This window comes from Kogia breviceps, chromosome 1 (genome assembly GCF_026419965.1).
Source record: "Kogia breviceps isolate mKogBre1 chromosome 1, mKogBre1 haplotype 1, whole genome shotgun sequence".
In the NCBI taxonomy this organism is placed as follows: Eukaryota; Metazoa; Chordata; class Mammalia; order Artiodactyla; family Physeteridae; genus Kogia; species Kogia breviceps.
This window is the reverse complement of record NC_081310.1, coordinates 58,405,976-58,417,211: the sequence shown is the minus strand read 5'-3', so window position 1 is coordinate 58,417,211 and position 11,236 is coordinate 58,405,976. Positions and strand designations below refer to the sequence as shown.

The 11,236-nt window shown below is 47.9% G+C and overlaps 1 protein-coding gene across 1 annotated transcript; it reads left to right on the top strand.

Annotated features, from left to right (window-relative positions):
• The first annotated feature begins 9,005 nt into the window (after nucleotides 1-9,005).
• On the top strand, nucleotides 9,006-10,834 carry LOC131760023 (Golgi-associated RAB2 interactor protein 4-like). The gene is made up of 2 exons (XM_059069692.2): nucleotides 9,006-9,999; nucleotides 10,827-10,834. Exons 1-2 carry the CDS (start codon nucleotides 9,006-9,008, stop codon nucleotides 10,832-10,834), a joined length of 1,002 nt encoding a protein of 333 aa, XP_058925675.2.
• Nucleotides 10,835-11,236: the final 402 nt, after the last annotated feature.

Here is an 11,236-nt window from a genome sequence, read left to right as displayed (position 1 = left end):
GGCCGCGATAGTGAGAGGCCCGCGCACCGCGATGAAGAGTGGCCCCCGCTTGCCAAACTAGAGAAAGCCCTCGCACAGAAACGAAGACCCAACACAGCAAAAATAAATAAAATAAATTAATAAACTCCTACACCCAACATCTTCTTTAAGAAAAAGGTCCACATCAAAAAAAAAAAAAAAAAAAAGCGGAGGAGGGGGGATTTCTCTGAAAAAAATGTTTGAAAATCACTGCTGTAAAAACTTGAAGAAAGGTAAACGAGAACTCCAGGAACAAGTTTATTTATTTATACTCTGCCTATTCCAAGAGCAACCTAAAGTGACTTACAAGACTAGATATGACACAACAAGGGTTTTTTGCTTGTTTGTTTGTTTGTTTGTTTTGTTTCAGTAAAGAAGGAACAGGAAAGAGGGGAAAGTAGTGGTGGGAAAAGTCAGATGTTGCCAGGGTAAGGTTTAGGCACCAGTGCCTGGGCTGAGGGGCTGCTGGCGGGTTGGGAAGCAGAGGCTGCAGCTGGTGGGCATGGTGCCCCAGAAGGGTCATGGAGACACAGCCATTCTCCACCTGCAAGAGGAGATGACACCTTGGGCAGGGCCCCGAGCTCCTCATGGATGTTCCTAGAAAATTCGTTAGAGTCCTTTAAAGGAACTTTAAGACCCTGGACAAGCACATCCTCCTCCCTCCTGGCAAGCAGCCTTATCCTCCCCTTCCCTGACAACCCACAGACCAGGGCAAAGGCAGGGCTCTGCCTGCCCACCTGGGTGTCTTCAGTCCTCTGCCGCCACAGCCCCCCCTCACACTACCATACACAGGCCAGCCACCTCCCCAAAAATTATCGCAGAGGGACAAAACCCAGAACGTCATACCCAAGGATCTCTGCTAAATAAGAATAGCAGGGACTTCCCCGGTGATCCAGTGGGTAAGATTCCGCGCTCCCAATGCAGGGGGCCGTGGTTCGATCCCCGGTCGGGGAACTTGATCCCACATGCGTGCTGCAGCTAAAAGTCCACGCGCCGCAACTAAAGATCCCGCGTGCCACAACAAAGATACCGACGCGGTGCAGCCAAAATAAATAAATAATTTTTTATTTTTTTTTAAAGAATAGTGTGTTGACTCCATGCCAGACACTGTTCTGACCCCTTTGTATGTGTTAACTTCTCTGATTCTCACAACAACACTATGATTATTTCCATCTGACAGATCAAGGAACAGAGATGCAGCAAGGTTAAGGTCACTTTCCCAAGGGGATATGAATGGTGACAGTGCTGAGATTTGAACCCGGTTTGGCCCTATGCTCGTAACTACTCATCATGCAACCTCTCAGTCCGCCAACCCGTTCCAGCCAGCTGGCTGGGGGTAGAAAGTGAGTGATGCTCTCTGTCCCTGAGGTTGCACTTCTGAGGTTTACCCTCAAGTGGACCTCTCAGCCTCATTCTGTTCTATCCTGTTTGGTGGCCACAGATGGCACTTTGCCCTCTGTCCAGCCATTCACTGGTGCTGTCGATTCCAAGGAAAACCCAAGGTTTGAGGGAGTGAGGGAGCTCAGGGCAGGCCTTCCTCACAGTGGAAGGCTAAATGTGAAAGACAGCATCATGGTTGGTCCGCGGTTCCATCCTATTGACAATAATAATTGTGACAGATGCCACTGACAGCAGGTGCTGCTCCAGACATCTTATATGCATTCTGTCATTTAATCCTCAAAGCAACTGAGCTGGCAGTTGCTGTGGGATTTCGCTGTGGGATGTGGGGATGAGGGTGGGAATTAAAGCCTAGAGAGGTTAAGTAACTCCCTAGAGGACACAGCGAATTCCCCTCTGCTTCCCCCCGCCCCCTAGGGCTGCAGCACCTCTGCTCTCTCCACGGTCACCGCCCCGTGCCCTTGTGCTTCCTAAACCCATTTGCACAGAAGTTCCTTCATGATTTCTCAGGATCTTTCTTTGCTTCTCCTCCTGCCTCAGACTGTCAGTTCCTCAAAAACCAGGGCTGTATTTACCAGTTCTCCTTATGGCCTCTCCTCTCCAACGCCAAGGGCCCCACGTGAAGCTTTTCATAAGGTGCAGCTATCACTGCATTAGCAGCTGGCACCACTGGTAGAAATGCACAAATTAAGAAACAGCCAAAAATCTGCTCTTCACTCCAAAGAACTCTTCACTTGCCTAGATAGGCATAAAGCATGTGTCTGTCTAAACCTTTCAGAAAAACGCCTACCCATGAGTGTCTAAGACCCAACCATGTAAATCATGATGCAAATGAGGCAGTAGCCACGGGGCTGGTTGCCAGTCCACACAGCCAATTGCATCTGCTCATACCCAGAGACACCACACTACTGGCAGGAAAACCCCACTCCTCCAAGCTCGTCCCTGCCCTGATGACTCAGAGATAACCGTGCAGCACTTTACTTGGCAGCCTCTCAAAGCAGCCTCTTAGCTTCCCTGCCAATCCTCCTGCATCCCCACCCCGACCCGGCACAGGCGGGGAGAGGTGATCACAGAAGAGCTGTTTCTGGCTGTCCTTGCAGGACAGCAACAGTGACTGCCCAGCCTTGCTCAGGAATACACATTCATGTAACCCCGAGCAACCCATGGGCAAGCAGCGGCGATAGAAGGAAACAGGTGTGAGCCTGGCTTAGGTTTGGGGAAAGCATCATTAACTTGAACAGTGCACAGGCTTTGTGACAACGTAGTGATGGGACCAGAGTTTACTTTTGTACAGTGAGGAAACTAATTTCTTAGCAAACTAATCCAATTCTTTGTTCATTTGTTCAATGCATAGATAAGAACACACTCAAGGAGGGTTAGAAAACGCCCTAAAAATGGCCAAGAAAAAAAAAATGGATAAGAGACTCCGTCATAGCACCCTGGTCTATGGGTGAGAATCAGGCATTTTCAAGCTGTTTCGAAGCCCTCACATGTAGCAGGAAAACAGACCTGTGAATCTTAGTGCTTCCCTCTTTGTTGCGGCAGAGTCACAGGACCCTCTTTTTTAGCCCTCTGTCACTCCACTCCATGATAATACGTATCCTTGAAAGAAATAAAAGCCCTTGTGCTTTACAATATTTAAATAATTTATTTTTAATTTTATTTATTTTTGAGGATGTATCTTTTAAAAATATTTATTTACTTATTTATGTATTTTTGGCTGCATCGGGTCTTAGTTGCAGCACACGGGATCTTTGGTTACGGCGTGTGGACTTCTCTCTAGTTATGGTGTGCGGGCTCCAGAGCACATGGGCCCTGTAGTTGCAACACGCGGTCTCACTAGTTGTGGCGTGCGGGCTTAGTCGCCCCGCGGCACGTGGGATCTTTAGTTCCCAAATCAGGGATCAACCCTGCGTCCCCTGCATTGGAAGGCGGATTCTCAACCACTGGACCACCAGGGCAGTCCCAGTAATTTATTTTTAATTCTGTTTGCTCTCTCTACCTATGAGATGACCCCAAAGAATGACTTTTTAAAAGTCACTTTGGCTTTGGAATGTCCTAAGTCTTTGCCACTCAAAGTCTGGTCCACAGACTAGCAGCACTGGCATCACGTGGGAGCTTGTTAGAGATGCACACTTTCATCATCCAGATATCCTGGGTCAGGGTCTGCGGTTCAGCAAGATCCTCTGATGCTTCCAATGCAAATTAAAGTTTGAGAAGCACCTTGTTGGATATTATCTTCATGGGCAGTGACTTTCCTTGCAGAATTTTGCTTTGCTCCCAAGGATGCTAACAGGGGCTCGTCTTCTCTGAGCGTATGCCTTGTTCTGGGGACAGCCAGCCCTGGGCAGAGTTGAGGGCGGGAGGAGCAGAGAGAGAACAACCCAAGGACTGCAAGGACAGATCACGTAGGGAGTGTGTGCATGTCATGACCTTGGCAACTGGCCTCTAGATCAAGAGGAGCAAATGAGGGGAAAGGAGCCCAGAAAGCAGGCTCTCCCGGGAGGGCAGCAGCGGGGTGAGAAGAAGCACCTGTCTTGATGCAGGTGGGAGGAAGGAAGAGAGAAGCCCTTCAGGCTCAGCACAGTGACCCACGGGGTCTCTATTTCAGCCCAGCCCACAGGGTAGGTGGGCTAGGGGCCGAAGAATGGTCAAAGGCAAGGAGCCAGCCTGAGAACTGGACCCAGACCTTATCCAGATGTCCTGGCCTGTCCGCCCCTGACTTGTGCTGAGCATATGAGAGAAACAGGTTGTGATTCATGGGCAAAGAGGTCAAAGCTGGCCTTGCCTCCAGCTGACAGACCAGAGGAAGCCAGTGGGAGGGGGAGGGGGGTGTAGATGGCACCGACTTAGAGCCAACTGCTGCACGGGAAAACTTGTGTAATTTTCTCTGGAAAAATCCTGAGCCCACAGGATGAGCACAGCAGGAGCCACACCACTTTATAGCCTTAAGAGATCATTCTAGTATTTCTTTCCTCCTCGGTGTTTCCTAGACAGAAGTCAGACCCCTGACTGTAGGGACGTATACTGAGCCCTTTGAGTTACCTGTTGAAGAAAGTCTTTCTTGACCTTAACGGGTGGAGGAAGCCCTCCCAAATCCCTTCACAATCTCTTCCCTCTCCACCCTTTTATATCCTCAGCTTAGCTGAGAGGTTTCAATGATCATGTGACAAGCTCTCAGCTACTTTTGTGGTACATTTTGCATACAGGCTAGCACTGCCTTTGGAATGTGGCATCTACTGTAAATTGATAGCTGAGTCAAAACTTCAACATTATACCTTGTGGTATGGGAAACAGAAAAAAAAACCTGGGAAAACCCTAAGTGCTTATCAATATTGGTTCAGTACACTGTAGAATACATGCAGTGGTTAAAAAGAACAAGGCCCCTTTTGATGTATGAACATGAGATGGTAACCAAGCTGTATTATGGGCCAAAGCAAGCATCTTGTATTGTCTTAGTTATGTCTAAAAGGAGAGGGAAAGACGTTCACATCTTGTCTTTATATGCATAGAATATTTCTGAATGTACACACTAGAAACTGGAATGTCACTACTTCTAAGTAAGGGGCCTTAAAGGTCAGAGTTCAGGGGAAGAGTTAGCTCTTACTGTGTAGGGGGTCTCCGAAGTTTGTTTGTTTGTTTTTTTTTTTTACTGTAAGTATAGATTACATTTTCAATTCCCAAAAGATTATAGAGTCATTTAAAATGGTGATTATGAAAATTAATGAAGCAATATGGAAAATTTTATGATGTAATGTTAAATGAAAAAAGCAAGATTCAAAGTCATTAGGTACGTTCTGATTTCAGTCATGCAAAGGTAAGCAAACGAATGAAGACATGACGGACATGAACAAAATTTAAGAGTAGTTTTGTTATGGTTGCTGAGATTTTCCAAACTTATAAAAATTAACTTTATTGAAGTATATACACAAAAACGCACCCATTTTAAGTATACATTTGAATGAATTTTGACAAATTCATACACCCATGTAATCAAGTTACAGAACATTTCCATCATTCCCCAAAGTTTCTTTTTGCCCCATCCCATTCAGTCCTGACCTGCAATCAGTAATGTCACTAGAAATTAGATTTGGCTTTTCCAGAGTTTCCGATAAATGGAATCATACAGTGTGTACCCTTTTTGTGTCTTGGCCTTTTTGCCTCAGCATAATGTTTGTATCCATCCTCCTCTTCTTCCTCAGTAAGTCCTGGGCAATGTACCTAGCTAAAAGATTACACTTCCCTGCATTCCTTGCAACTAGATGTGGTCATATGATACAATGATGGCCAAAGAAACATAACTAGAAGGGTCATGTGGGACTTCTGGAAGGCTCTGTAAAAGTGAGAGGCAGACCACCTTTCTCTTTCCTTCCCCTTTCTCTTGCTGATGGCCTGGAATATGGACTTGATGAATGGGGCTTCAGCAGCCATCTTGGAATATGAAGTGACCCTAAGGATAACCAGGAAAAGACAATGAGCCTAGGTCTCTGATGACACAGTGGAGCTGCCATACCAGCTTGACTCCCTTCCTTTCAGACTGCTTTTAAATGAGACTACATATATATCTTGTTTAAGTGCAAATATTTGGCGTTCCAAATTATTTGTAGTTGAAACTAATGCTACTTACTCCATCAGCCTTCTAGCACTATCTGATGATTTTAAATTATGCATATGTTTGATTAAAAAATAAATTTTAATTAAAAATAAGCTTTTATATCAATTCTGACAAAAACAGTTCAAGAAAAACATCACAGACCGGCATCGTTCATAAATACAGATACAAAAATTTTTGACAAAATTCTGGCCAGTTGAATCCAGCAATATGTTCAAATAATGCACCACGACCACATGGGGTTTCCCAGGAGTGAATGGCCAACTCAGCATCTAAACAACAATCAGTGTACTTGACCACATTAACAGAATGAAGGATTAAAAATCAAGTAATCAGGGCGTCCCTGGTGGCGCAGTGGTTGAGAGTACGCCTGCCGATGCAGGGGACGCTGGTTCGTGTCCTGGTCCGGGAAGATCCCACATGCCGCGAAGCGGCTGGGCCCGTGGGCCATGGCCGCTGAGCCTGCGCGTCCGGAGCCTGTGCTCCGCAATAGGAGAGGCCACAGCGGTGAGAGGCCCGCGTACCGGAAAAAAAAAAAAAAAAAAAAATCAAGTATTCAGCTCAATAGATGCAGAAAAAGCATTTGAAAAACACCAATAATCCTGCACGATAAAAATGCCCAGAAAACTAAAACTAGAAGTGAATTTCTTAAATTTGACAAAAGGCAACTCTGAAATAAAACTACAGCTAACAACATACTTTATGGTGAAAGATTGAAGATTTCCCCTGAGAGAGGGAACAGTGAAAAGATAACTGCTCTTAACCCATCTATTAAATTCTAGGCTGGAGCCTTTAGCTAATGCATAAAGCAAGAACATGAAATAAAAGTCACACAGTTTGGAAAGGAAAAAGTAAAACTTTCTTTACAGGCAGCATCATTGTCTACAGAGAAAATTCCAAGAAATCCTTAAAAAAAAACAAACAAAAAAGCACCAAAACTAGAATTAGTAAGTGAATTTAGCAAGGTGAAAGGACACATGATCAACACACAAAAACCAATAAACCAGCACGAACAACTGGAAAATTACAATCTTACAAATCCCATTGACAATAATATCAGAAAGCATCAAATATTTAGGGATAAATTTACTGGAAGATGTGCAACACATCTACAGTGAATTTTTATAATACATTGTATAAGCCGAGAGATATTTAAAATGTTTAAATAAAAGACTAGATAGTATCACCCGCATGGATTAGAAGGTTTAAGATTATCAAATGTCAATTCTCCCCAAATTGACCTATAAATTTAATGCAACCATATTTGAAGACAACTGTGGTTTCTAGACAATGACAAGATAATTCTAAATTAATATGAAATTTTAAAAATAATACAGTAAATCTAAAATTGAATAAAATAAGATTAATGCTGTAAAAGAGACACATATGAGATTCTACAATAGCACAGAGGAAGGAAGAATAGGTTCGATTAGGTAATTCAGGGGAGGCTCCTCAAAGGAGGTACCATTTGAACGGGCAGTTGAAAGATGACTGAGGACTTCCCACGTGGGCATTGATGTACTTAGGCTTTGCTGATCATAAAAAACTACAACCCATCTCACTCAGTCAGGTAAGGGGCTTGCACGTGCAACTGTCCAGGAGAGAAGTCTCATAGAAATCTCTGGTGAGGACTTCCCTGGTGGCACAGTGATTAAGAACCCACCCGCCAATGCAGGGGACATGGGGTTCGATCCCTGGTCGGGGAAGATCCCACACGCCGTGGAGCAACTCAGCCCGTGCACCACACCTACTGAGCCTGCGCTCTAGAGCCCAGGAGCCACAACTACTGAGCCCACGCGCCACAATGACTGAAGCCCACCTACCCTAGAACCCGCGTGCTGCAACTACTGAAGCATGCACACCTAGAGCCCGTGCTCTGCCACAAGAGAAGCCACCACAATGAGAAGCCTGCACACCACAACGAAGGGTAGCCCCCACTTGCCGCAACTAGAAAAAACCTTCGTGCACCACCAAAGACCCAACGCAGTGGAAAAAAAAAACAAAAAAAAAAACAAAAAAAAAACAAGAAGAGAAATCTTTGGTGAGACCTCACGGTTTCTGGGCTTGGAGGGCAGTTCTGGATCTGAGGTTCCTTTCCTGATCTTAGCAGCCAGAACCCCTAAATAGTTAATGTAGTCTTCTGTCTGTCTCTATCTTTTCTTGCCTCCTTCTACCAATTTTTAATGTTATTATTAATAATCACCATCGACGTTTACTGAGATTTTATGAAAGGACAGACTAAGGATCGCCACCGCCAGCTCTACGTTATTCGATACAATTAAACCATGGGCTTAAATGGTTCAAATTTAGCCCATCATCATACATTCCTATAGATTTCATCCAGTAGCTAAATCTGGGGGAGGAAAATAAAAAGGACCCACACAAAATTTTCCCAGTTGAAGACATTTTTATTCTAGTAGCCACCTCAGTCGCTGGCAGGATGGGCCTGTCCTCCGCGGGGGCAATGGCGCGTTTGGGAGAGGATGGGGGCCCTGCACTGGGCGGGCGGGGCGGGGCAGCTGGGGGATGAGGCAAAGGGCTATGTGACAGTGATAGGTCACAAAGGGCATCAGAGGATAAATAGGCTGTGCCAGGGCCTTAGGCCGAGAAAGTGGTTACTTCTCTCACTAGGACTGACGTTCACAGCCGCCTGGGGAGATAAAAACCCAGAAGCGGAAGTGAGCTGAGGCCGAGGGGGAGCCTACCATACCTCTCTACACACTTGAAGAGATTCAGCCTGGGGTCCAGCCGCCCTACAGAGTCCCCGCTGTGACCATCGGTGCCCCTACCCACACCCCTGCCTCTGGGAGACCCTGAGGCAAAGGTGGGGGCCTGTGGGCTGGGCTTGGAAGACCTGCCATAAGGCCGCCTGCGGGACGCAGGAGCACCACAGCTCGCTCTTCGGCTCATTAGGCCGAGGGAGGGAAGAGCCAGGGGCCGCCTTAACCACGCTGCCCGGCAGTGATCAAAGACAGCCATGAGTGGGGACTCTCTGCTCCCGTATCACACGGCCCAGAGCAGCACCGGGCTGGGCCTGTTCAGAAGCACCATGGGGGAGCTGCAGCAGCAACTGTACAACGGCGAATACGACATATTCAAGTACGCGCCGATATTCGAGAGCGACTTTATCCAGATCACGAAGAGGGGACACGTGATTGACATGCACAACTGTGTCTGCATGGTGACCGTGGGCATCGCATCCACAAGCCCCGTCCTCCCACTCCCAGACATCATGCTGCTGGCCCGACGGGCCACCGGCTGTGAACAGCACGCTGAGCACAGCCAGCCCACCAAGGGGAAGAGCCACAAGGTTGCCAAGACCTTAGAGCTCACCAGGCTCCTTCCCTTGAAGTTTGTGAGGATCTCCATGCACGACCGTGAGAAACGACAGCTGCGCGTGAAGTTTGCCACTGGCCGCTCCTTCTACCTGCAGCTGTGTGCCCCTCTGGACGCGCAGGAAGACCTCTTCGCCTACTGGGAAGAGCTGATTTACCTCCTGCGACCACCAGTGGACGGTCACAGCCGCACCTACGCCGTTCCAGCCGGGGACATGATCTGCAGGACTCTGTTCGAGGAGGAGGAGGAGGACGGGAGGAGCCCGGCAGTGGAGGATTTCCAAGGAGAGTGGGATGAGGACCAGGTGAGCATCAGGAGCCTCCACACGCCCTCTGAGGTGGCCGCGGTCGGGTCTGCAGCTTTTGCTGGCGGGGAGGGGATCCAACTGGACTCCCACAAGCCCGATACCATGTCCGATGTGGCCACTGCCAAAGCAAAACCTACAGTGCTTGACAAAGAGTCAGCATCGCGGGCAACGACAAAGGTGGAGACAGCAGGGGTGGCAGGCGGCACCGCAGCTGGTGCTTTGAGCGTGGCAGAGATCAAGTCTCCTGCCCCCGAAGAGCAGAGCGCGGCCATAGCAGCCACAGCCAGCAAGGGTCCAGGAGCAAGTAAAACCAACACAGCCACTGGGGGCACTGCGGGGAACAAGACCATCCAAAAAGCAGCCGGCCCGGGCTCAGGCAGCCGGAGAGCCACTAGAGACGACCAAAAGGAGAAAGGCCACGGCAGCCCGGGGGACAACAAGCAGGGCACTGCTCACAAAGCCATCAGCCGTGCTCCCATCACCAACGAGTCCAGGACCTCGCACAAATCGGGCAGGAGCTTACCTACAGCAAGTTCAGGTTCCATCACCAAGAGACTCAGCAGGATCGGCTCTTTCTTCAGGAATGTCAGAGCCAAGCTTACGACAAAGACAGTGTGGCCTCCTCACGCGAGGAATATGTGAGCATCCCGCCGAAGGCAGTGGAAGGGACCCGAATGGAGGCCATCACAGAGACAGCAGAGAGTGGCCAGGGCCTGGAAATCACTGGTGGTGTGACATCTGAGACCACGGAGCCAGCGACCGTTGAAGGACCTAGAGCTGGGAGCTGCAAAGGGAACCAGGGCTCAGGGAAATACCCCTGGAGAGCCCATTGCAGCTTCCTACGGAAATTGAAATAAAAATCTGAGAATGCATGCCGTGTTCTGTCTGACTTTCTAGGTCCCGAAGCCCAGACGGAGCCTCACAGTGGATTCTGGGAGGTCAGCTGCGCCACAGTCTGAGACCCAGTGTCCAGTCAAGCGCAGCCCCACCTCACACACATGCTCAGCGCCAACAGCGGTGCTCCATCTGGCCTCCACTCCTTTCTGGCTTTGCCCCCCCGCCCCCACAGCCATGGTGGAAAGTCAGACTATGGCCTGGGAAGCTCTCCTTCACTATGCCCGGATTGTTTTTTATAAACGCTTATTCCCTCTGAAGGTCTGTAAACAACGCAAGAACAGGGACTCATGTCCCCTCGGGCTATTCAGTGGACAGAAATAAGGGCAGCAGTAGTGGCTAGCAATCAGAACAGCAAGCACTCTCACCTAGACTTAGCCGTTCCCTTCCCAGGTATATACCCTGGAGAAACACACATGTTCTAAGGAACAACTGTGAGAATGTGTATAGCAAAAATAACTTAACAGCAAAACACAGGAAACAGCCCAAATTTCCATCAACAGAATTAATACAGCAGACTATGAAGTGAGTGCAATATTCAATAGTGAAATATAAATGAGCTACACACATTAGCATAGATCAACTTCTCCTGATTTTTAAAAACATCAAAAGAATGGGATACAATTCCACTCACGGAACCATTCTGAAACAAGCCCATTCTGAAACAAGCC